This window comes from Silene latifolia, chromosome 9, assembly GCF_048544455.1.
Source record: "Silene latifolia isolate original U9 population chromosome 9, ASM4854445v1, whole genome shotgun sequence".
In the NCBI taxonomy this organism is placed as follows: Eukaryota; Viridiplantae; Streptophyta; class Magnoliopsida; order Caryophyllales; family Caryophyllaceae; genus Silene; species Silene latifolia.
Window position 1 is genome coordinate 39,007,966 of NC_133534.1, and position 27,034 is coordinate 39,034,999.

At 40.5% G+C, this 27,034-nt stretch overlaps 3 protein-coding genes across 3 annotated transcripts; 2 read left to right on the plus strand and 1 right to left on the minus strand.

Moving 5' to 3' along the window:
- The first annotated feature begins 11,660 nt into the window (after nt 1–11,660).
- On the plus strand, nt 11,661–15,459 carry LOC141599621 (guanosine nucleotide diphosphate dissociation inhibitor At5g09550-like). Its single transcript, XM_074419692.1, has 13 exons — nt 11,661–11,849; nt 12,221–12,283; nt 12,374–12,457; nt 12,842–12,949; nt 13,061–13,233; nt 13,337–13,448; nt 13,718–13,798; nt 13,876–13,938; nt 14,056–14,157; nt 14,234–14,358; nt 14,462–14,672; nt 14,950–15,024; nt 15,142–15,459. Exons 1-13 carry the CDS (start codon nt 11,763–11,765, stop codon nt 15,193–15,195), a joined length of 1,338 nt encoding a protein of 445 aa, XP_074275793.1. The 5' UTR covers nt 11,661–11,762; the 3' UTR covers nt 15,196–15,459.
- Nucleotides 15,460–17,255: 1,796 nt separating this feature from the next.
- LOC141599619 (uncharacterized) lies at nt 17,256–19,927 on the plus strand. Its single transcript, XM_074419691.1, has 4 exons — nt 17,256–17,668; nt 18,711–18,882; nt 19,258–19,374; nt 19,549–19,927. Exons 1-4 carry the CDS (start codon nt 17,559–17,561, stop codon nt 19,681–19,683), a joined length of 534 nt encoding a protein of 177 aa, XP_074275792.1. The 5' UTR covers nt 17,256–17,558; the 3' UTR covers nt 19,684–19,927.
- Nucleotides 19,928–20,306: 379 nt separating this feature from the next.
- LOC141599622 (uncharacterized protein At4g38062-like) lies at nt 20,307–24,658 on the minus strand. Its single transcript, XM_074419693.1, has 2 exons — nt 24,558–24,658; nt 20,307–23,497 (listed from the first exon to the last, which is right to left on the minus strand). The coding sequence occupies exon 2, from the start codon at nt 23,433–23,435 to the stop codon at nt 20,487–20,489; it is 2,949 nt and encodes a 982-aa protein (XP_074275794.1). The 5' UTR covers nt 23,436–23,497; nt 24,558–24,658; the 3' UTR covers nt 20,307–20,486.
- Between the last annotated feature and the right edge of the window lie 2,376 nt (nt 24,659–27,034).

The following is a 27,034-nucleotide window of genomic DNA, read 5'->3' on the forward strand; positions in this document are numbered from 1 at the left end:
ATGTACAAAATGATGCCGTTTGGTTTGAAGAACGCCGGAGCAACGTACACAAGGCTGGCGGACAAAGTGTTCCAAAATCAAAAAGGACGAAACATTGAGGCTTACGTCGACGATGCTATTGTAAAAAGCAAGTCTGACAGCGAGCACTTGGCCGATTTACACGAGACATTTTGTTCACTAAGGAAATACAAGATGAAGCTCAACCCAATGAAATGCAACGGTGTCCGGGCGGGTAAATTCCTAGGTGTACTTGTCGGTGCGAGGCATAGATGCCAATCCGGACAAAGTCCGAGCAATCCTAGACTGCGGAACCAAGGAATCGAAAAGAGATTATGATGATGCTGACCGGGAGAATGGCGGCTCTCGCCCGTTTCATCTCTCGGTCAGCCGACAAAAGCACCCCATTCTTCAAAGTGTTGAAGGGGAATAAAGACTTCAGCCGGGGGGAGGAACAGAGCACGGCTTTCAAGCAATCGAAAGCTCATCTTCGACTCTCCCAACTCGTCTGTGTAGGTCTTTGGGGAGACGCTATACCTATATATAGCGATTACCTCGGCCACGGTCGATCTTTGTGATCATCGGGAAGAGAACAAACAAGCAACACCCAATCTACTTTGTCACCATACGCTGTTGCCCGCCGAGAGAAATTACCCACTAATTGAAAAAGCAGCTTTCGCCGTCGTCGTTGCCACGAGGAAGTTAAAACCCTACTTCGACGCACACCCCGTGACGGTCCTAACCGATCAGCCATTGGAGAAAGCTTTAGAAAAATTCGAACAATCCGGTAGGCTCATCAAATGGGCGGTGGAACTCTCGGCTTCGGCATTCAAGTACAAACCAAGGCCTTCGATAAAGGGGCAAGCACTTGCAGATTTCTTGGCCGAATGCACATATCAAGAAGAGCCAAACCTGTGTATGGGAGGTTTACACCGACGGCTCCTCCACGACGAACGGCTCGGGAGCCGGCATCCTTATCATCAGCCCAAACGGGGACGAGTTTGAGTATGCCTTGAAATTCACCTTCTCGGCCTCGAACAACGAATCCGAATACGAGGCGGTGATAACCGGAGTCGAGCTAGCTAGGGTCTTTGGAGCAGAACACATTGTGTTGAAGACAGACTCACTGTTGGTTACTAACCAAATCAGAGGGGAGTTTGAGGCTCGGGACGACGGAATGGTAAGGTACCTAGAAAGGGTAAAAGCCGACATAGCAAAATTGAAATCTTTCCAAATCCAATGCGTTCCCAGATCTGAGAACAACCGGGCCGACGCTCTCTCGAAACTTGCCAGCTCAACCATCAAGAATGTCAGCCGAACCGTGCTGGTAGATATCAGGAATGCAAAGAGCATCACTGAGACCGTCGGCATGGTGGGCAACATGGAGACCGAGACAACGTGGATGACTCCGATAATGAAATACAAACTTACAAATGAGTTGCCGGAGGACCGCAATCTCTCGGCCAAGATAAAAAGGATCGCCGCCAGGTACTTGGTGTTCGAAGGGGAACTGTACAGAAGGTCCGTAATAAGACCACTCTTGAAATGTGTCGGTCCAGCCGACGCAGAGCTGATACTGACAGAGATTCACGAAGGCATCTGTGGACACCACATGGGGGCAAGAACACTAGCCCACAAAGCTCTCCGAGCCGGCTACTTCTGGCCCACCATGCTTCAAGATTCCAGAACAAAGACCAAGAAGTGCACGAACTGTTAGATGCATTCCCCGGTGATACACGCTCCCTCCCGGGACCTACAACCGGTGCTTAGTCCCCTTCCTTTCGCACAGTGGGGGATGGACATGCTAGGGCCGTTCCCAACGGCCTCCGGAGGAAGGAAGTTCTTGATCGTCGTCGTTGATTACTTCACCAAATGGGTTGAAGCTGTAGCAGTACCGGCAAAGACCACAGCGGCCGTCAGAAAGGTAATCTGGGAAAATGTTGTAACTCGTTTCGGATTACCCCAAGTTATGGTATTTGACCACGACCGAGAGTTTTGGAGTGACCTGATAATGAACTGGTTAGAAGAGCTTGGCATCAAGTTCGCATACTCCTCCGTCTGCCACCCACAGAGCAATGGGCAGGCGAAGGCAGCCAACAAAACAATCCTCAACGGTTTGAAGAAGACAGTTGAAGACCTTAAGGGAAGGTGGGCCGATGAATTACCCGGTGTCCTGTGGTCCCTTCGGACCACGGAGAAAGAAGCAACGGGGTACACCCCCTTCCACTTAGTCTACGGTTCCGAAGCAGTCCTACCAATTGAAGCGACGGTGCCAACATTCGTAACGGCTACCTTTACTTGATTGAAAACGAGGATGGCCTGAGAGCTTCCCTAGACCTGGTCGAAGAAAGCCGAGATACAACACGCCTCAACTTGGCAGTATATCAAAACCGGATGAAAAGAGCCTACAACCGAAGAGTCCACAAAAGGGACTTAAAAGTAGGAGACCTAGTCCTAAGGAAGTCGGCTGCCACCAACAAAGGAAATATTCATGGTAAACTGACGGCCAACTGGGAGGGTCCCTACAAAGTGGTTGAAGAGATGAGGCCGGGCACATACCGGCTGGCAGACATGGGGGGCGTGCCCTTGATGAGCCACTGGAACACTGACAACCTAAGAAAGTACTTTGTGTAAGCGGCGGAGGTGTCCAAAACCAATGTCGGCACCCCGGCGCGTGTTTATATCTAATGAAGAAACATCTAAGTTTTCCGTCAGTGTTTATCCCCTCCGTGGTTGAGACGCAAGAAGAAACGTATACTCAGTGCAATTGAGACGCAAATCTAGCGATCAATATGCCCACACAGTTACGAACGCTGTCGCGCCGCAACCCCGATTACCTTGGCCAAAGCCGAGAGCGACGGGGATACGTCGGTCGATACGCTAGAAGAAACGTATACTCAGTGCAATTGAGACGCAAATCTAGCGATCAATATGCCTACACAGTTACGAACGCTGTCGAGCCGCAACCCCGATTACCTCGGCCAAAGCCGAGAGCGACGGGGATACGTCGGTCGATACGCTAGAAGAAACGTATACTCAGTGCAATTGAGACGCAAATCTAGCGATCAATATGCCCACACAGTTACGAACGCTGTCGCGCCGCAACCCCGATTACCTTGGCCAAAGCCGAGAGCGACGGGGATACGTCGGTCGATACGCTAGAAGAAACGTATACTCGGTGCAATTGAGACGCAAATCTAGCGATCAATATGCCTACACCGAGCTATTTAACGCGTCGAGCCGCAACCCGATTACCTCGGCCAAAGCCGAGAGCGACGGGATACGCGGTCGATACGCTAGAAGAAACGTATACTCGGTGCAATTGAGACGCAAATCTAGCGATCAATATGCCTACACAGCGATTTAACATATTGTCGAGCCGCAACCCGATTACCTCGGCCAAAGCCGAGAGCGACGGGATACGTCGGTCGATACGCTAGAAGAAACGTATACTCAGTGCAATTGAGACGCAAATCTAGCGATCAATATGCCTACACAGTTACGAACGCTGTCGCGCCGCAACCCCGATTACCTCGGCCAAAGCCGAGAGCGACGGGGACACATCGGTCGACACGCTAAAGACGTTAAACACAGTTGGGATATGCATTCAAACTGCCTCGGTCATACCGAAGGTAAAAACGAAGGCACTCAATTAATAACGCAAGAAGACAGGTGAAAGATTGTGATCAAAGCCCCGGCCAAGCCAAAGGCCAATAAGACGAACTTTATTGAAAACAACTACAAGGAGAGTACAGACGACGGCCGTCCCCATAGGGATAAGCCTAAACACAACCTACCAAGAGTTTTACAACAAAACAAGGGAAAGAAAAGCAAAAGATTACAAACATATCATTTGAAGCGCCAAAAAATGGCAGGGAGGAAAGGCTCAATAGTTGGCCCCGAGCATTTGAAGCTATCCGAGATGCCGGGTGAGTCGGTGACGACCGCCCGTCTCCCTATGCCTGTTCTCGCCCTCCATCGCAGCAAGCAGCGGCGTCTTGGTGGCCGGCTCAAAAGAGGGCTCGACGTTTTCAAGTGCCTTTAGCCTCTCAGCCTCCTTCACCTTTGCATCATAGGCCGCCTTGGCCTCGCCCTATCCGAGCCGCCTTCGCCGCCTCCGCCTTCTCCGCAGCCCTGCGCGCTTCCGCAAAGATCGCCCATCTCATCCAGAAGCTGGTCAAATTTATCCCACGGGAAGGAGCCGTCGGGGATGAGCTTTTTGATTGCCTCCCTGGTCGCCTCCTCGGCCTGGTCCCGGAATTGGGCGCACATTTTAGGGAGGAGATCATCTTGAAGCATTTCAATATCCTTCTCCTTTTGAGCAAGGGAGGCTGCGTGTCCCCGAGCGCTCCGCCTGGTTATGGAACAGATCCTTCCACTCTTCCCTCTTGGCAACCACGGCGTCATAAGCGCCCTTATACCGGTCCCGCTCCTCCATCATCTTGGCGGTGGCGGCATCAAGCATCTCAACTCGGCCCTCTCGGCCCCTAGCAGCCTTCTCGGCTTCCTCCACACGCTTCTTGGCAAAGCAAGGAGATCCAGCTTAGCCTTCCGGCTTCCCCCTTTGCAGCAGAGAGATCAAGCTTAAGCTTTGCGATCAGTGGCCCAGCTTGGGCCATGGCCTTCTCCTGCTCCATGATGTGGGAGCCGGCTAGTTGGGTCCACTTCGCCAGCCTCTTATATATTTTCACACCCTCTGCCACAAGCTCGGTGGGAGGAATCTTCTGAGCTGAGGAGTCAACGGTGACATTTCTATCACCCGCCTTCTCAATAGCCTTCTCGGTCGCTTTCCTAATTGCCGTTCGGTGAGAACGGCGACCGCCGAAGGTGGATCTACAAAAAATTTACACAGAGCATCCACGTTAACATGCATCGACACATCAGAGAGTCGGTCATCGGGAATGTCCAACGAACCAGCTAAGTCTGAACCGCAAGTTAGATCCGTACCAGTCTGGACCCTCTTAAGCGGAGGGCCGGTTGGGGCAGTCTTCTCCTCGACAACGGTGGAAGCAGACGGTGGCACTTTTCTCTTCTTCAGAGGAGAAGGGTCCTTAGCAACGGTCACCACCCCCTCAGTGATATCGATGACCTCCAAATGATCCTTCTGGACCACTGGAGTCGAAGAGGGGGTTGGCACCGACGCCGCCGCCAATTTGACGCCGCCTTCTTTGTTCTCTTCGCACGCCTCCGAGAACCCGTGCTCGGGCCGCCTCCGGATCCAATGCCTTGTTTGCTTGTCCATCAGTTCGTTGGGAGCCAGTCTCCGATCACGCGCGTCAGCCGTAGGATGCCGTTGAACAATCTTCCCGTCCTTATCAAGCCCTAACCTCTCTAAGGTCCTCTCAGACAGATCCTGGCCAAACCGGTCTGCAAGAAATCAAACAAGAGTTACATAAAGGAAGTAAAACAAAGCTCTAAAACAGGAATACAACAGGCAAAGATGGGCCTCACACCGACCCCACTCACCCTGATTGAGGGCCGGTATGAGGCCGACGCGGCAAAGCAGCTCATTCTGAAGGATAACCGAGTCGGGGCAGCCATCCCTTCTCATCAAACACAGACGCCCGTTTCTCCTCCGCAGTAAGAGGAACCATCGAAGCGTCCATCTTAACCTTACCCCGGGAAATACATTTCTCATATTCTTCCCGGTTCTCACACCGCAAGTAAACAGGGCTCTGGAAGGACCGAGGCAATGGGTAGTCCTCCGACACTTGGACGTACACCCATCGTCGTTGCCAGTCCTTACAAGAAGTAAGCTTGGACACGGAGACGAAGCCTGGCTCCGTCTGCACGCTGTACCACCCCACTTTACCGGTGATTGACGGTCGTAGATGATGAAGGCGGCGGAATAAGTTAACTGTCGGGATCTCCCCCCTAAAGAGACAGAGCCACACAAAGCCGACTATCGTCCTCATGGCCAACGGATGCAGTTGGGCCACAGCGACGTTCATAGCTTTGATGATAGCCATGACGTATTCATTCAAAGGAAACCGGAGCCCATACTCCAGGTGCCTGATATACACGCCGATGTGACCCGGGGGAGGGCAACAGACCGCCTGACCCTCCTCAGGGATAACGATCTTGTACCCCTCACCGAAGGAGAAATGGCCTCCGAAAAGAGTCCCACCGGAACAGCTGGCGAATTTATTAGTCCAGACACGGTCAAGACCAGTCGTGCAGGCCTCGCCATGATCCGGGATAGACGGCCTCTCACCATCAGAAGGAGTCCTCTCACCATCAGAAAGAGTCCTCTCATCATCATCAACATCATCATCCTCATCCTCATCCTCCCACTCCTCCAAAATTGGTGGATCAACCACGGGAGAAGGAGACCTGGGACCCCCAAACCTTATCGGGATGGCATCTAGTATCCCCTCCCCATCAAGACGCGACGGGGAACCCCCCGGCGCAGAAGTGCCAGTCCCAGCGTCAGCAGAAGACATGATAGCAATGATTATTTAACAAAATAAGAAGTGAGGAAATTTGTTTGTTTACCTTGAAGAAAAACACTCGCCGGAGTAACAACTCTGAAAATTAGAAGACAAAGAAGCCCTTGAAAGTTTAGAGAGAAGAAAATTTTGGAGAGAATGAAATTGGTGGCCAATTTCACGGAATAACTGCCCTATTTATAGGGAAAAGCCCATGAAGAAGGACCAATAAGAGAAATGACCCATGAAGCGCCAATCGGCAATCAAAGAAAAAGACACGTGTCAGACATGCAACCATGGAATGTCAATCGTTGCAACAGTTGAACGTCAATCAATGCAACAGTGACCAAGCGTCTTCAACACGCCCATTCACATCTCTTCACCTATTCATCTTCCTCAACAAATTCCTAGGTATCTGCTCTCCGCCGGCCACATGATCAACCAAGCTACATAGCACCGGCCGGGGGCAATCAAAAACAACCGGCACTCTCAACCCTGGTCTCGGCCAGCGTCACTTTCTCTTCCACATCGGATGTCCTTTACACATCCATGCGGAGGGGGGATATATATGGTACGGCCTAAAAAGAACCAGGCCGAGGTAGAAGAAGCCGATGCGGAACATTTTTCACAAATTACTTGCGCAGAATATACGCTCAACATACATCGAAGCCCATACCACGGCATAGACTACGCTGGGGGCAAATTGATGGGGCATATTCTGCACCGCTGACCAAGTCAACACATTGAGCAAGGTCAAGGATATCCACAGCAAAGTAAACGACTTAGACAGCCTAGCCGATGCAACCCATCGGCCTGTCACCTGGGTCTCGGCCTGGCAACTAGCCAGCCGGGTCACATATCCGCGTACTCATATCCAAGACCCTCGGCCGGCCTGCCATTGGTCCATCGGCCGAGGGTAGAACGGTCTTTCCACCTGCTAGCCACTTGGCCACTTGGCCACTACGTGACAAAGGGTGAAAGTCTATAAATACTCCTTAACCTTCATTGAGGAAAGGATCCATAAATTAACCTAAGAATCACTATTCATCTGGTAATATCTTCCTTATCTCTCTACAATACATCCTTAGCCAAGTAACAACAACTTACCCCTCTAAGTTTACTGACTTGAGCGTCGGAGTGAGTACGCTTGGCATAAAGCCAAGCCCTCAGTTCGTTCATTGTTGCAGAAGAGGCCGAGAGGAACGATAGAGACGAGGGATCCAACTCAAGACATCATTCTACAAGCCACGGGTGGTAACAATACTTGCTCTGGAATTACACCCGGAACAGTTTTTGATTGGGAAGTGACGGCAAATCCCTATATCACGTATCTGGTATTATTGGCATCCCGTACTCCGGTTGAATTACCCGACCGGTGGAGGGCTGCGCAACTCCAGAATTGTGGACGGTATCGTCCTGGTAGAATTCGGTTTCGTCAGTCACGAATACCTCTTGTTGTTTTGACATCTTCTTAGCTTTTTGGGTGGTTTTTGTTTCTTTTTTTTTTCTTTTTTTTTTTTTGGGAATGAATGTGACTAGCTTCTAGTATCTTTCCCCACAGACAGTGCCAATTGTTCCGGGTGTAATTCCAGAGCAGTTATTTGTTACCACCCGTGCTTGTAGAATGTCGTCCTTGATTGAATCCTCCTTTCGGTCTCCTGAAACAGTGAACAAACTGAGGGCTCGGCTTTGGACCGAGCGAACTCACTCCGACGCTCAAGTCAGTAAACTTAGAAAGATAAGTTGTTGTTACTTGGCGAAGTATATATTGTAGAGAGATAAGGAAGATAATACCAGATGAATAGTGATTCTTAGGTTAAATTGTGGATCTCCTCCTCAATGAGAGTTGAGGAGTATTTATAGACTTTCACCTTTTGTCACGTAGTGGCCAAGTGGCTAGCGGGTGGAAAGACTGATCTACCCTCGGCCGAGGGACCCATGGCAGGCCGGCGGGCCCTATTGACTCGCCGCCGAGGGGTCTTGGATATGAGTTCGCGGATGTGTGCCCCGGCTGGCTAGTTGCCCCAGCCGGGACCCAAGAGACAGGCCGACAGGCTGCGTCGGTTAGGCTGTCTAAGCCGTTGACTTGCTGTGGATATCTTTGACCTTGCTCAATATGTTGACTTGGTCAGCGGGTGTAGAATATGCCCCATCAATTCCTACGATCGATTATGACCCCTTTGATGGATACTCAAAGCATGAGAGTAAGAGCACAAAATGCAAGGTATAGGTGTAAAAACCGTCTCTAAACGGGTCAAAATGCATGGCAAAGAAGGGGAAAACGCTACCATGCATGTAATTTAGTTTGTCTTTTGTCTCAGAGAACTTCAGTTCCTTGAGAGACCGTTCTAATGTTTTGCATCGAGTTTCTACAGGGTAAAGATGAGAACTTTCATGATTACATGCATAGATGGAAAGATTGGATTCCTTCTCATAACTGTGAATGCATACTCCCAGAACTCAGTGTGTGCCTTACCATCATAAGAGGTATGAACAAAGAAACTGAAGCATAGATTGACTCCATATGTAAGGGAGAGTTTGGTGGTAAAAATACTAAAGATGTCATTTGTTTCTTTAAATGGCTTGCTCTTAAATGCATTAAACCCACTTTTTCGCTGCAGACGGACATGGGTGAACGTGTGGGTGAGACCATAGAACCTATTTGCAAGGAAACAAATGATATTGACGGAAGCATAGAGGAGGAGACCATATACTCAGTTGATAACTCCTTCTTTGCGGTTAATTTAGATCCCCTCTACGACAAATTAAATTTACAAAAATTTATAACTTGAGGCTGTTATGGAGTTAATTATCTTTGTAAGATCTAATCAATCCAACAAAAAAATCATGTTTTTTGACGAAAAAATAACATTGATGTTTTTCGACCAAAAAAAATGTGCTATAAATATTAGGTATTTAGGTAAAAAGAAAATTCATGTGCTTTTTGCAGATGATCTATATATTAAAAATGCATCCCGACAAAAAAAAATCTCTTTCTTCGGATATAAAATAAGGGTGGTGCTCATTCATGGACGGATTTTACTCTTTTATGGACGGAAATGACAATTTTACCCCTTTTATTTCAACTCTCAAAATTTCAATTTTCTCTCCCTATATTCAATTGTCCTCTTGAATTCCGTACTCGCCTCTAACCCCAATCACCCCCGCGTTACTTGTTACAACTCTTCGAGTTATGTACTGTATCACTCATTTCATTCAATTTGAGATTACCTTTCGTTTGTATAAATGATAAATTTATCCTATAAATGATACGCTATTGCATAATATCGTACGATATTGACATTCCGATTTTATACTTTAATTGGTAATAAATGAATCCATGAAGTGAGTTGAGGTGACGAATTTTCCAGTTGTTATGAAATTCCTTGCTTTCTTTGATCTTATGAGGGATCGTAGCGATGGCATGATGGGAATTCCATGGCTTAAAGCTGGATCAAAGTCTGCAAGCCATTGGCAGTGTGTTCATGAGTACTAGTAAATACAATTTTTTCGAGTATATAATTCGATATACCAGTAAAAACGCTTCATTATCTAGTTACAGGTTTAAACAACCCTAATTTAATTAGTGTAAATAAATTGCTTAATTTGATATAATATAATTAATAAAATTAAGAATTAAAACTATTAGTTGATCGATACGAGAATTAGTATCCATAATAATTGTGTAAATTGACGGATTGGATTAATTTTGTAGATTTGATTAATTTTATGAGGGAGAGAATTAGAGAGAATTAGGCAAAGGGCATACTATGGAAACATAATGAAAAAAAAGTCCAGGAAAGAGTAAAACCCGTCCATGAATGAGCAACTACGTAAAATAAATATAAACTACTTATATTAGCTTAAGACGGATAAAATAATTAGCAAATCTCTCTTACTTAACCCGTCGCAAGGTTGCGATATATATACACGTCACAAATAAGAATTTGCACGTAAAATAATAACTAAAACGGATGAAGTCTTACCGTTTTACTTTTTAATAACCCGTGGTAAGAAGACATTAGACCATTCCCAAACAGTGGTCGCGTTAACTAGGTCGCGACCCGATTTTACTCTTAATCTCACCTTATTAACCTTAACCTATTTTCACCCTCCCAAACAAAAGGTCGCGACCTAGGTCATCAATCCAATCATTATCCACTTTACAACATTCTCAATCATTTTCCACATTCTCTACCTCACTTTTCTCTCTCTTACTTTTACAATTATTTTCCCTACATTTTATAAATATACTCCGTAGTTATTTTTCTATTATTGTAAATATCTTAATAAAAAAAACTACCCCAATATTTTACGACTATATTAATCTTATGGTATATTTTACGGAAAAAATACTCCCTCTTATTCACTATATTCTTCCCCTTTCCTTTTTGCACAAGGAATAAGAAACCGATTTTGGACCACACAAAACACACTACCCCACATGTAATTTAATTTGGACCACACAAATCAACCCAAAAAAGGAAATAGAGAAGAAAACCCGAATAATCCGAATAAGAAAATAGGGAAGAAAATGGTGAATAGGAGGGAGTATTAAATAACAACGCTATAATTTTGAAAAGTGATTAGACGATTTCATTAACAATTAAAAAAAATTATTGAAAAACATGATTCGACATATAAAATACCGCATACATTTTTTAAAAAAACATTAAATACTACAAAATGATAAAATGCATTAAAAGCAAATTCTAGTTACGAAAGTTTTCCCAAATTCTAGTTACGAAAGTAGAGTAGAGTAGAGTAATGTAGAGTAGTTTTTTTATTGTTTTATAATTGTTCAACTAATAAGAAATTGACACATAGAAGGTCAATAAGACCACCACTATTGACCAACCTTGGCCACAAATTGACCATTTCTTGTTTTTGGTCACAAATTAACCACCTTTGGTCATACATTAACAAAGCTAATTACTTGATTAACCATGACCAAGCAAGGTCATGACCATGCAATTGACCTTGTTTAGTTGTTTGGGGATGGTCTTAGAAAGGCAAGGAAAAAATGAAGAATATTCGAAATTACACGTGGGGTGAAAACATCAAAAAGTGAGATTAAAAAAAGGTGGAGGAGATACATCACCTAATTCAAGGCACGAGCTTAGAAAATGTTGTGACATTGCAAATAAGAAACGCCAAAATCGTTACACCCTTCACTAATTTTCCTATTCCTACACTTTCGCTATATTTTTGTGTTTCTTGTCAAACACCCAAATTACTTCCATTCATTTAATTCAATTCAAAAACAACAATTTAAACTAATATTACATTTTAAAGATTCAATTGAGGTGTAAACTATTAGATTGTCAAGTTGTTGCCATGGATGAAGAGTACGATGTAATTGTCCTTGGGACTGGCCTTAAAGAATGCATTATTAGTGGCCTTCTTTCCGTTGACGGTCTCAAAGTAATGTTTTTCTCGTTAAATCTTGATTTCATACGATGGTTCATATATGTTGATCACGAAAATATATTTGGTTTGATGGCATGCCATTTGGTCATGTTGACGGTCTGAAAGTAATGCGTCCCTCATAAATCTTGATTTCATACGATGGTTCATATATGTTGATCACGAAAATATATTTGGTTTGATCGCATGTCAATATGTTATGGGGTCATGCTTTCTACGTAGTTTAAATGGTAACTATTTTATGAAATGGATATTATTGTTTATTATCAATATTTTTTTGTTTGTTAAAAAGAATAAAAGATATTGACGTTTTAAGCGATCCCAAATGATATTTGACGTTTTAGTTCATGAACCACGCCATTGTACAGGTATTGCACATGGACAGGAATGACTATTATGGAGGAGCCTCTACTTCTCTTAATCTTAATCAGGTGCCCTTATCATTTTCCTTTATGTGACGAAACGACTTATTATTAGTTACTTAATGACTTATGCTTGTTTTTCTGTGCTTGTATGTATAGCTTTGGAAGCGCTTTAGGGGCGACGAACAGCCTCCAGAAAGCTTGGGTCTCAGCAAGGAGTATAATGTTGATATGATACCCAAGGTACCAACATCTGTACAACATGAAATACTGAAATGTGGTGCAGTGACATATTTGCCTGATCTTTTTCTCTCATTGCCTCCATTCTCAACACTTAACTTATTAACTATGTGCGCGCTTCTTTGATTGTGGAGTAATAGTTGATCGATGTAATTCTAGACGTAAATTGAGGCGAAATGTTTTGAGAAATTGGACGAATATTGTTATTTTGAATTGGATCCAACCCTCGTTCCCTCCGTGTTTTGAACACATGGCTACTCACTTACCTTGTCATAGCCTATAGGCGTAAATTGAGGCACAGGAGTAATGTTGTCAGCTCGAACCAGCAATCACCAAAAAACTGTCTGTTTGCAGCTTTTTCTAACAGTATTTAGCTATTCTTCGCAGTTCATGATGGCCAACGAAGTATTAGTTCGTATTCTCATCCATACAGATGTGACTAAGTATCTAAATTTCAAGGCTGTTGACGGTAGTTTTGTTTACAACAAGGGCAAGGTGAACTTTCATACATCAATCTCCTAGAGCAATTGATATATAATTTTTCCAACCAAAATTCTTTCTTCTGTGACTATAAGTTGTTCAACTTGGTATCGAATTGTGTTTCAGATCTACAAGGTGCCTGCTACGGATGTTGAAGCCTTAAAATCTCCATTGATGGGACTTTTTGAAAAAAGAAGAGCTCGAAAATTCTTCATTTACGTACAAGATTACGAAGATAATGACCCAAAATCTCACGAAGGCCTGGATTTGAACAAAATTACTGCTAGAGATCTTATCAAGTAGATTTTCATCCTTGTTTCAAAATCTATTTCCTACCCTGATGTATGATTATGCTCACTGAATCATGGATAAACTCTGAACTTTTGTTCTCTTTGCGTCTAGGAAATACGGGCTAGAGGATGATACGATTGATTTCATTGGTCATGCCTTGGCCCTTTATCTGGATGACAGTTACTTGGATCAACCAGCTTTGGATTTTGTTAAGAGAATGAAGGTGAATTTTGATCCCCCTTTTCTCCAATGATCACAATTATATATATATATATATATATATATATATATATTGTTTTTATTTTGGGCCGTTCAAAAACAGACTCCGGTGTTTTTAACATGAGGCAAGACTGCATACATCAAACCCCTCCTGTCTTCTTATCGTGTCAAAGACGGTAGTATGTGAGGCACTAGGTTAACGTTGTCGTTTACCACTATTGTACAGTCTTCCTGTAAGACATTCTATCTGATCACATTCCTTCTGTACTAAAGCTATATGCAGAGTCTTTGGCTCGCTTTCAAGGAGGATCACCTTACATATATCCACTGTATGGACTTGGAGAATTGCCTCAGGCAAGAAACTTTACATCTAATTATTTCCTTGATCATTTTTGACCCGCCTCTCACTGTTTAAGTACGTCCTTTGTTAGGGATTCGCTCGTTTAAGTGCTGTGTATGGTGGAACCTACATGCTCAGCAAGCCAGATTGTGCAGTAAGTGGCTTCAATCTTCCGATTTTCTGAAATCATTAAATAGCAAAGCTGTAGGAAACCTGTGTGTACACTTGCAAGTTGCGGATTTGTACTTAGATATCGAGAAACTGTGTACAGGTAGTCTTTGATGATGATGGAAAAGCCATTGGTGTTTCTTCAGAAGGAGAAACTGCAAAATGCAAGAAAGTTGTTTGTGACCCGGGATATTTACCTGATAAAGTGAGTTCAGTAACAAAAATTCAAGTAACTGCTACAATAGTAGAGTTAATATTATTTACTTTTACTGATACAACAGGTACAAAAGGTTGGTAGAGTGACTCGCGCTATTTGTATAATGAGCCACCCTATTCCACACACACATGATTCGCACTCAGTTCAGGTCATTTTGCCACAGAAGCAGCTTGGTCGTAAATCAGACATGTATGTCATTCTTTCTGATATTTTACTGGACATTGAATTTTATCCTAGTTTCACTTTATCATCGTATTGACTGAAAGTTTTGAGCTATTTGTATTTGATTCAGGTACCTGTTTTGTTGCTCTTATACTCATAATGTTGCTGGTAAAGGAAAATACATTGCTTTTGTTACCACTGAAGCGGAGACTGACCAGCCTGAGACTGAGCTCAAGCCTGGTGTCGACCTTCTTGGACCTGTTGACGAGATTTTCTATGATACTTATGACAGATATGAACCTGTAAACACCCCAGAATCTGACGGCTGCTTCATTTCCACTGTAAGTCGCCTTTTGTATTTCGATATTCAAGCATTGCTAGTAATGGTAATATATCTCAGCAGATGTGTAAAGTCATTGAGTTGTATTCGTGAAACCAGTAACATCGAAATTGATCTTGTGCCTCAATTTACACGTCATTCCTCGGTGATTTAATAATAGGAATATCGCAAATTACACATCTTGTGCCTCAAAACACTTTTTGCTTATTACCATTCACATTATAAAAAGACTAGACAAATGCAAAGTAAGACTAATGGTTTAAGTTGAATTTCGACAGAGCTATGATGCAACCACACATTTTGAGTCCACTGTGAAGGATGTGATCGCGTTGTACAGCAAAATAACCGGAAAGGTGACACATATACAATTACCAAATTCAGCTATTGTTTTTATCTCCACTATAATAACGATAGTAAGCATTGTTTTCACGATCATTGTGATCTAAGTTTATGCATCATTTATGTTGCAGGAACTCGACCTCTCTGTTGACCTCAATGCGGCAAGTGCTGCACCTGAAGAATAAATATTTTCAAGACTTTCTTAGTTACTAATGCAAGATTTAGTTAGCATAAGGTGCTCCCAAGAGATAGTTGCTTTTATAATTTGTATTCCAAACTTGCGACGAAACTGTTAAGCGTCCAGTTTTTGTTTAGTTCATTTATGTACTGCAAATTATTCACATTTCATCTTCTTTGCTAGTTTCTGTTGTGATTTGTGAACAGAAAACCTGAAATTCTGTATGCATTGTTTTCATTAAGTCTCACACTGACTTATTATTAGACTACCATAAGGTTTTGTTTCGAACCTTCTGTACTAGAGAATCTTAGTCCAAACTATAGTTAATACTCCGTATCTAATACACCTTTTAGGATTTGAACATGGGATCTTGGGATTAGCATCAACAATACAAACATAGAGTAATTTAGTTCACACTCATTCTCATGAAAAAAAAAAGTCTAGTTGTGTTCTATGTAGCCATTTCGCACGGTACTAGTTAATGCAAAAATTTGTATACATTGCTCACAAATTCGTGCTTAAGACAAATATATCTATTTCAAACAAAAAAGAGTCAAATAATTTTCACTAACTTTATTTTTTGCGTTTTTACCGCTGCCAAAAAAAAAATCACTAACTTTGTCAAAGTAAAAAGGATTTTTTGTTAAAAACTACCTTATATTTAGGGGTATTTGTAAAATTACTACTTTATTTTATTTTTCTTGTTTCAGATTACCTTTGTTTTCTCTTTTTTTTTCTTTTATGTTTTAATCTTACTTAGGCCTGGCATAATGTACTAATGCTTAACTTTAGTAGATGTTTGTAGTTATTATTGAAATGTGAAATTCATACATTTTTCTTATCGTAAGTCAAATTATGGTTTGAATGTGATTGATCATTATTATTTGATGTTAACAAAGACATATAAGATAGGTTAATGTCGCTAAATCGATCAAATTTTGCCATATTTTCGGCATAGGTAGTTATTGACCAAAAAATGAGAAATAAGGTAATCTAAAACAAGAAAAATAATACAAGATAATATTTTAGAATTAGGGTTTTGGATTTTTTGCAGGTTTTGAGAGGAGAAAAATTAAAAAAAAAAAAAAAAAAGAATTTTCCTTTGCTTTGTGCTCCCCCAACACTATTTGTGCTCCCATCGATTGAATGGATTGTTTTTGTAAAGGAATTTTAGAATTAGGCTTTGTTTGGTAAAACTAACTGAAAAGTTAGCTGAAACCTGAAAAAGTAGCTGAAAATTGAAAAGTTAACTGAAACCTTAAAAGGTAACTGATAAGGTAGTTGAAAACTGGGAACTGATAAGGTAGCTGATTATATAAAAAAGTGTTTGACAAATTAATTGAAAAGGTAACTGATTTTGATGAAATGACGTAAAAGGATATGATAATTATTTAATAGTATAAATTGAAGGGGTAAAAAAGGAGAAGCAAATCAAATCAGGTACCTGAAATCTCAAATGCTACTCTAGGTAGCATTTCATTTCAAGTAGCTTATTTGGTTAAATAAGCTACTTGCCAAACGCTTACAAAAAAATAAGGTACCTGAAATTTTGGTCAAATAAGCTACTTTGGCCAAATCAGGTACCTGAAATGTCTTGCCAAACGGAGCCTTAGGGTTTTGGATTTTTTGTTGTTGAAATAGTGGTTGGTCGTGGTGGTGGTCGAATTGGCCGAGGCAGGGTAATCGTAGAAGGGTCGACGACTCGGCATTACGGCGAGGGCGCAGTGAGCAGGCTTTTCAGGCGCTTGCGGTGGTTGTTTTAGAAGAGTTTGCGGTGGCTGTTTGGGGGCAATACCGTCAGTGGTTGCGAAGGGGAATGCAACTTCCGTCGGCGTAGGTGGTGGTCGGCAGTTGGAGGGGTGAGGGTTGGTCGGTGCCGGGAGGGGGTGGAGGAGGTGGTGGTGGGCGGCTGATGGAGAAATCTGACTTCTTTTTTTGGGGATTTCTATTAGCATCCCCCCCTATTTTTTTTGAAAAAAGTGGGAGGGGTAAAGTCGGAATAAAGCGAAAATATGTATTGGATTAAGCAAAATGGTGTGCGAGATTTAGCATGTCCCAGATTTCATTATTTGAGTAACAATTAGTCTCACTATAGATGGATATATCCGTCTAAAGGGAAAGACGGATCAAATATGCTTAAAGTGGTGACATTTTTGGGTCACATCATACAATTTGTTGTTTATCATCATATACTTAAAAGTAGATGAATATTTGACCGTCTATAACTATAGTTAAAATACAGAGTTCTCGGTAATATTTATAGGGACGGGATTGAAAAGGCGTATTGGGTCCGTCCAAGTTCCAAATAAGTGGGTGACCCCAAATAGTGTTGGGGGAGCACAAAGCAAAGGAGTGGAAGAGAGTAGAGAGATGGGAGACGAAAGGGTAAAAATGGAGGCAATGCAAATAATGGGTGTTTTTCAAATCCTTCCTAAATTGGTTGTCTTTGATCTTGATTATACTCTTTGGCCTTTCTATTGGTATTACTCTCCCAATTCCCCTCTCTCTTTTAATTTGAATATTCCAATTATTCTGATTAGTAGTATATGTTTGTTAATTGTTAATGCAATTTCTGGGTTAATTTCATTAATGATTTCTCTGTATATGAGAATTTACTTTCTTTGTTGATTTTTGTTTTTGTACCAAACAAAACTACATCCTCCATCCATAGTCCATACTATAACTTCCTACTCCATTGGCTGCAAATACTAATAAGTTCAATAATATGTGATGGAAAACGAAAGCCCGGGAGAAATTATAACGGTCATAGATAATAGGAAGTTTAAAGATGGGCGGCTCGAAATTTTAATTTGGTAAATGGGGGGTGAATGGAAAAGATGAAGCTTTTGAAATACTCCTTATTACTAATAAAAGTTACGTAGTTATGATTCGATATGCTGAATCTAGACCTCAATATGTTTACAATAAAATTCCATTACAAATTCTCAGCATAACTAAAGTTTGCTTCGTCAATTTTCTGTCATCTGAAGATGCTAGATGACTGGGAAACCTAGATTATGGTAAAACTGAATTTGCATCCAAGAGACGGAAAACACTTGTTTAATACTCGTATACTTTGCTAGTTTCTCTCTAATAGGAGAATCTGATATCTCAGCATTGTTCGAAATCAGGAACTATTTTCTGTACACTAGGTTAATTCCAATTTTCCAAGTGTTTTAACTTTTAATTTGTCCTCAAATTTTGTGTAAAGCATTAATCTTTATAGTCGATTCTGTGCTCTTATTTATGCAGCTTGATTCCTGATATATATCTGCACTGGGTTGTTTTTATAGGCCTCATTATTTTGGAAACCGGAAAAAGACTATTTATGTGAGCTACTGTCTTATGACCCAAGAAAAGGATTTGAGTACCTAAAATCCTTTGCTTGAAATTGTAATAGTTGTATCTTTAAATGAAGAATGGTTTCTGTTGGATTTTTTTCGACTGTACGCTAACTTAGTCACAATGGAGAAGAAGTTACATTACTGCTTTTGATTTACTTCTCAATTGACTTTGTTTTAGTGAATGTCGCTCCAAAAGAGACACGCCATCGTTGTATCCTCATGCAAAAGGCATATTGTATGCACTGAAGGACAAGGGTATTGATGTTGCTATTGCTTCCAGATCACCAACTCCTGACATTGCAAAGACATTTCTTGATAAGTTAGGCATTCAGTCGATGTTTGTTGCTCAGGTGAGTTTAATGAAACCCTCTTTGTTACATTTTCATCTCTAACTTTCTGCCCAGTCATTTGGTAAGCAGTGAAACATAAGGCATATACATAAGGCAAGGGAAACTGTCGCAAATGTTTTGGAACATCCGTTGCTTAACCAATAAGTTATCTGCGTGCTTAAATTCACTATAAATCGTAAGTTGTTGCTAAAAATGCTTGTGCATACTTAACTTCATTTGTGTATGTCTGTGTGTGTGTGTGGTTTGCCTATAAAATCTATAAATAAGAACTGTATGTCCCGTAAACAACATTTCCAGAGATTGCCACTACCATGTATTGAGCGACACATTTTGTTGCTAACGACTAACACGAGCGTGTTTGTTTTCTTATCTTAGGAAATATTTTCCAGTTGGACACACAAGACAGAACACTTTGAAAGAATTCATAGGAGGACAAGGATACCCTATACAGATATGCTTTTCTTTGATGATGAGGATCGGAACATTAAAGCGGTATGGATCCATATCTCACCCTGTATTATACCCTTGACCTTCACTTTTAGATTCTCTCAAGCGTAAGATCGGTGTTTCATAAATTTTTCATCCTATTGCTTAAATTATGTTCATCTGCCTTGTATTCTTTGGTTGCATTGTTTATACTGTAATGTTTATTGACTTAAATTGCAGGTAAAAAATATGGGTGTGACAAGCATTCTTGTGAGGAATGGGGTTAATCAGCAAGCATTTCGACAAGGTCTAGTGGAGTTTTCTCAGAAGTCAGGCGCATCTAGCAAAGCTGGGCCTTCAGGAAAGAACAAGTAGATGTGGAACTATTTATTAAATAGAGAACTAATTTATCCTTGGAATTGAATTAAATTTGAACGGAGGATCATTACCGCATCATGTATCAAATTTATTGACGAGTTGTTATCTCTGACCTGATATTGCTGTAATATTCTGGCATATAGCAAAGGGTTCCCATTGCAATTTCTGAAATGAATACAGTATATTGTACTGCTGCTATATTGCTATATAAATTATTAAATCTATGTTGTTCATTTCTTGTGCGTAACTGGCTTTACCTTCATTTATCAAGAAGACACCGTACTGCAATCTGGTTTAGCCGAAATAACTAAACACTGGAGTACTACTTAACCGGACTAACGGTTAATTCTAGTTGGGTTAGGTTATATCCAGATCAACTGTTATTAGGTCACTTTACATACTCCTCGGTTTTGATCTCTACTGATTTGCTCAGTCAGTTGCGTAGTTTTCTGTTAGTGATTATTTACTGGCCAATTTCAGATCTGAAAAGGTTTTGTCCCAGTTTTATAGGCAGATAATTGGGTCACTTCACATACGCATTTGCTATTTTAAAACTAACAAATGAAAATAGTATAGTTACAACTTACTTGTAGCCAATGCAAAGCCTGCAAACAAATGCGGGAGGGCAATCAGAAATTCCTATTTCTGAAACCGTTCACATTCCGTCCATGAATGTTACAAACAAACAGGTTACAGTACTACAATCTCAACAGTGTTTCCGACAAAAAATTCGGACTGTAAACTTAAATCTATGAAAAAGCGAGATGTTCCACCCGACATCCTGGTAAAGCCACATCCTGCTACTGATTTCTCTCTCGTAATGGTGATCTATCAAGACATGGTTCGACTTCCTTTCTGACATACTTCTGCCCAGAAACACTGTTTTTGTCTGACATTGTTCCATCCGATATTAGTGTAGAATCTTCGCCAGACTTCTGCATCATTTTCGCTAACATGCAATCAAGTTCCACATCTTGGCTGCAATGGTCACCAAACTGCTCACAAACTCCTTCAATGTAAAGGAGAAGACTCTCTCTTTCAGAAGACAAACTATTGATGTTGTCTTTTGCAACCTTGTTTTCATGCTCGAGTTCTTCCACTCTTTCTTTCAATTTAGCTTTACCCTCAACGAATTCCTGTGTTAATTTCTCCATCTCCAGCTTATTAGCCTTTGCTAATGCTTTGAGTTCCTCCACTCTTTCTTTCAATTTAGCTTTATCCTCAACGAATTCCTGCGTTAATTTCTCCATCTCCAGCTTATTAGCCTTTGCTAATGCTTCAAGTTCTAGAATTACTTGGTTTGAGTGAAGCAAAGAGTCATCTTGAAGTTTTATTTTGTCATTTAGATTACTGATCTCCACTTTTAATAGATCAATGACATTGTTCTTCTTCTCCATCTCAACATTCATATTGAAATTGGTCCTCTCTAAGGCTTCTTGAAGCGAAATCATCTCCACCAGATTTTCCAGCTCTTTGCATGATACATAGAGAAACACCTTATCAAAATCCCGTTCCAATGAAGAAGCAAAACCCTGAAGACACCTCAAACCTTCATCCTTTTCTGCAATGACTCGAGAAAATTCCTCCTTTTCATGATCGAATTTGATTTCAGCTTCTACCCTCCTAGACTCACTTGTTGCAGATTCTTTCTTCATCACTTCTAACAAATTCTTGAGGTTTTGAACTTCTACATTGTTTTCCTTTATGATCCTAAACAACTCTTCTTTTTCACCTTCAAATTTGCTCTGCTGATTTTTGAGGCTTTCGACTACTGTATCCTTTTCCTTGAGTAATTGGAAGAGATTTCCCTCTTTCCTTTGTGCTTTTGCCAACTCCAGTTTTGCCTCTTTTGTCATTGCTTCTTTTTGGTCCACCATTTGATTCAACAAATCAATCTTTTGCTGGAGATCGTCAATTTTTTGTCCTTGCACTTTTAAATCATATTCGGAAATCTCATTCTGTTTTCTCAGGCCTTTCTCTATCTCCACTTGCTCAAGAATGGAACTCTCCAATTTCTTGCACACCTCCTGGCTTTGTTCGAGGCAAGTCCTAAAGCTTTCTGCTTTAGATTTCCATAAGAGAAGTTCTGCTCCTGTTTGACTAGCTTCACTTATCTTTTCAGTCAATGCGTTGTTTGACTTTTCAAGACTAGTGGATAATTTTCTAAGTTCAACTTCCATCTGACTAACTTGTTCCTTCAAACAAAGTTGGGATTGTGACGACTCTTCGAGCATCTTTTTGTGCTCCTCAAGCGCATCCTCCAGCACGTTCCCTCGTTTTTCTAATAACTTTAGAGACATAAGTTTCTGGGTTAACGATGCAATCTCCGCACGTGCCTGCTCGAGACAACTTTGAGCTTTTAAAGGAGAGCTATCTGCACTTTCATCACTGAATGCTTCAGTGTGCGCCTCCAAATTATTGAGTTTTGAGTAAACATCGGAGAGTTCAGACTTCAACACCATGAACAATATAGAAGTCTCTTCACCTGAAACCTCTATTGTAGAGTGACAATGATCCAACTGTGTCTTCAATTGGTGCAATTGTTCATTTTGTCTCTTCATATCATTTTCGCAACATTTCAAATCTACTATCAATTTCTCCATTTTAGAGTTCCATTCAACTTCTTTTTCCTCCAAAGTTAGGACACACTTACTGTGCACCTTCTCCAAATCTTTAAACTTGTTTCGAAGCTTAGTGACGGAAGGATCGACCTTTCGTTTGTTTATTTGAGCTTCCTGTAGCTCTTTTACAGTTCCAAGGAGCTCCTTATTCTCTTGCTCAAGATAGGTAACCCTGTATTCCGTCTCTTTCAACAATACCTCTTTCAACCCAAGAGAGTTCCTCAAACCTGCAATATCTTCATCGCGTTTGGCACTAAGGCTTTCGATTTTCTCCTTTACTTCCTCATACTGAGCTAAGACATTTTCAAAGCACTGTTTTGATTCAGACAATTGAACTTCCAATAACTTCCTTCTGCTTTCCTCGTGTACTAGAGCTTGATTGCACATTTTTAGCTGTGATTCAAGGCTTTCGGTGGTTCTAACATAAGAATCCAATTTCGATTGTAACATCGTCATCTCTGCCAACATAGCAGATTTCTCAACCTCCCATTCTTTCTTGCTTAACTGAAACTCATCTTGAAGTCTCCTATGAGCTTCTTCGAGATGTTGAAACTGCTCTTTCTTCCATTTTAACTTATCTTGGACGCTCATACTTTGCTCCTCTAACTTCATTATAACATCCTCTCTGTGCATCAGTTCCTTCCCTACTCGCGCCTTCTCTTCTGCTTCCAGACACTTCCTTTGAATTTCAGATAGCCTCCCTTTCAGACCTTCGATTTCTTCATTACAATTGTGAAGCTTACTTTCCATTTCATCATTTCTAGCTGTTGCTTCCTCCAAAGTCGACACCAACTTTCTATTTTCCCCTTCCAACCTTTGAATCTTCTCCCCACTGTCAACCCGTAGTTTCTCATTCACAGAAGTGACTTGCTTAAGCGATGTTTCTGTTTCCTGCAGTTGAGACTTGACTACCTCATAGAGCTGCCTCAATTCTACAATCTCATCTGACTTAACATTCAGTTCCTTCTCCTGCTTTTCAACCTTCAATATTGCTTTTCGACATTTAGTCTGTTGGTCAACGTGTGCTCTTCTCAGACTTTCAGAAAGTTCTGTTTTGATCCGGAAATCCACCTTCAGCTTCTCCAGCTCTGCTTTTACTTCATCCAACTCTTTGTACACTTCACCCATTATGCTTTCTCGTGAACTGTTATTAGATCCTAAATTCAGCAGTGTTGACAATCGTCACCAACCTATGCAAAAACATTTTAGCCAATATTTGAGTATAAATGTAAAGGGTGTTCATTTAGTCGACGAACTACCAGTCAGAAAGTAGCGAGTCTTACATGTAAGACCGACCAATATACTTGTGTAATTTTTACTTGAACTAAAGTTCAATGGCCTTGTTTCACATATTAGACCGTCTCCTATAAGCGTGACACTTAATGCTCAAATAATATAGTCACAAAGAGGCAGACACAAGCAAGGATGACAAATTTCACAAGTGTCCACTAAAACCCCATCCTTCCACTCTAACTAAATGGATGAAACCCAAAACAAACGAGTGAAAATTGGTTGACGAGTTAATTGGGTGAAGGATCAGATCAGATTCATGTCTTGCAAAGTGGATCGGTAACCTAACCCCATCACCGGAATCCCTAGCATAAACCCCAATGAACGGGGATCAAGGGGGTCGAAAAATAACCAAACCTTACCCTAGAAGTAAAACCCAACAATTTTGTGATCACCCAGGAAAACAGTTACGAACACTGGATAATGCTGAAAGGAAGAGGGGTCTAGCATTTGTTCAGAAACAAAATCGTTCCATTTTAGATGTAGCTGAAAATGACTGATAAAACAAAATGGTTAAGGGTGATTCTTTTTCGCCTTCTCTCTAATTTCAAGTACGATGGAATAAAACAAAATGACTCATAAAATTAGTCCCGATTCTTTTTTGTTGTTGTTGTTGAAACATTTATACAATCGATCAAAAGTTCGCCTAATCTTGTTCAACAAAGATCTAACTCCAATCAAACACGAAAATTATGGGTGTATAATACAATATATTAAGCCGAAGTATGAATTTAATGACATCCTACAGTAATAATCCATAGCAAGAAGTAGACATACTAAGGATGCATAAAATTGAGAGCAGAAAGCGTACAAGACAAGATTATAAAAAGAGAATCTTAAATTAGGGTTTGAATTGGAGTAAAAAAATGCAAAGAAAAGGGGGTAAAATTAGAAATTGAAAGGATGCAGAATATACAGCGCGATAGAAAAGATTAGTGGGAAGAAACGAGGGTGGGATACCTGAATCGTAGATGAGAGATTGAGAGAGACAGAAACACAGAGAGAATGTGTACTGTAAATGTGTACTCAGGAAGCGGGGAACTGCGGTTCAAATTTTAAGCATCGCTTACCAACGGCACTTGCCACTTTTTTTTTTTTTTTTTTCTTTGGAACCCGACCCGATCCGCGCGGAACCCTATAATTGGGTTAATTGAAACAGACCCAACGTGAACCGATAACCGATAGTAGTATTACTTTTTCCAATCAGAACCCGACTTGAACTGACCCGATCCGTTACTCGATATTGACTCAACCCAATGGATCACCTGATAATGAACTAACTTAATAATGATGTAAATTTGACAAAATAGACATTCATCTCAATTGTTTTCACTAAAAATTACAATTAATACAACTACACATTGTTTAAACATAAAATTACCCATTAAAAACTAAATACCTAAGATAAAAATATATGTTGATAACCTGACTCGGTATTGACCCGCTAATGACCCGACCCGACTTGTCACCGCTGATGACCGACCCAAAGATGACCCGACATAAACTGTAACCGACCCGAATCCGATATGGCTCAACCCGCTTTTACTAAATCCGTAACCGACCCGAGTGACCTGATTTGCACCTTTACAGGTGGGGGGAACGGGATTCGAACCTAGGAATTATTATCGAGTATACCTTGTTCTTAGTCACTAGTCTAACTCCTAAGAGGTTGTTTAGTTGCCCTTGTAAAATCATGTGACAAATACGAATTCTCATGAATTATAAAAGCGGGGAAGCGGCAAATAAGCCCCAAACGTTTGCCACTACGTGCAAGTTAGCCCATAACTTTCTATTAATGTAAATTAGCCTCATTAGTTATACCCGATGTGCAATTAAGCCTAACTGCCCAAATGGAGATATTTGGGTAAATTTCTCGCCGGGGAAAATTAACATAACACCGGAAAGATGACTAAGATGTATTAAGTTAAATAGTAATAACTAAAAAAGCACATGGAATTATCACTACCCAATGCTGCTCGTTACTTCCCCTTATTGCTTTTTCCAATCACATGGAATATAATTGGGTTAATTGAAACCGACCCAACGTAAACCGATAACCGATAGCAGTATTACTTTTTCCAATCAGAACCCGACCTGAACTGACCCGACCCGTGACTCGATATTGACTCAACCCGATTGATCACCTGATAATGAACTAACTTAATAATGATGTCTTTGAGCGTATTGTTTATATTTGTCTGAACAATTAGTCGATCCATTTAAAAAAAAAATAGTCTTGAATACATAAAAGTTAGTTGGTTAATGCCTTATTTCTTTGACAATTTTGATTTATTTTCAAAACTATATATTGTATTTTAATTGTTATTTTGATTAATATACTAAAAACTTGTGGTTTTTTTTTTTAAAAAAAAAAACTAGGTTTGTGACCCGTGAAATTCGCGGGTTTATTTGTTTTAGTTTTGATATTTTTATTGTATTGTTAATATTTCTTCGAACAATTAGTTGTTGATCCATTTAAAAATATACAGTCTTGAAATACATAGAACTTAGTTAGTTAATACCTTATTTCTTTAACAACTTTGTTTTATTTTTGTAAATCGAATCCTGCAAGTGACAATGTGGTACCTACTAATTTTGAGAAACTTGCCAATGGAGTAATGACAAAGACGGCTCATTATATATACGTGTGTTTTACTCCGCAATATAATAAAGTGAGTTTTTTAAATATTAAAAGTTGAAACCATCCGTATATAATAAATTCTGTATGGAAAAATCTTCAATAACGACTTATAAGGTTGTAAACTCAATATCTCAGTATAGTCATCTCCCACAAATACTATCCTACAACCAGTTGTATAATAGCATTGTACAACCACCTCAAAGTTGTTGAGCTCTTACACAAAGTTGTTGAGCTATTTTACAAGTTATTGAGCTATTTTACGAAGTTATTGAGTTTAATAATTATTTGTTAAAATCAATAACTTTTTACCATAGCTCGTTAATTTTGGTAATAAAGCTCGACAACTTTGTAACAACGGTCAACTACATTGAATAAGTTGTATATACAACTAGTTGTATAATACATTAACTGTCTCATCTCCAAATTATTTTCAGACCTCTCCATCAACCCTCCCATAGAAATATCTTTGAAGTCTTATCACCACGTGCATGCTTCAAATATTATTTACATCCGAAAAATATTTATTATATCGATAGAAAAATATTAGATACGATTCAACGATATGGTCGATATCTACTCCATGTATTACGAATTAAATTTTCATTTCAATAGCTCAATAATCTAAAAACTATATTCCCTAAATCCGAATTCCAAATGGTTCATAAAATATTTTAAGTTCCTTATTACTATTTCAAGAATTTGATCCATCTCTTGTTATACTTATGTCCACGATCCTATATAAAAATAAAAATAGTATTAAAGACTATACAATAATCTATTCCGGTTTTGAAAAAAA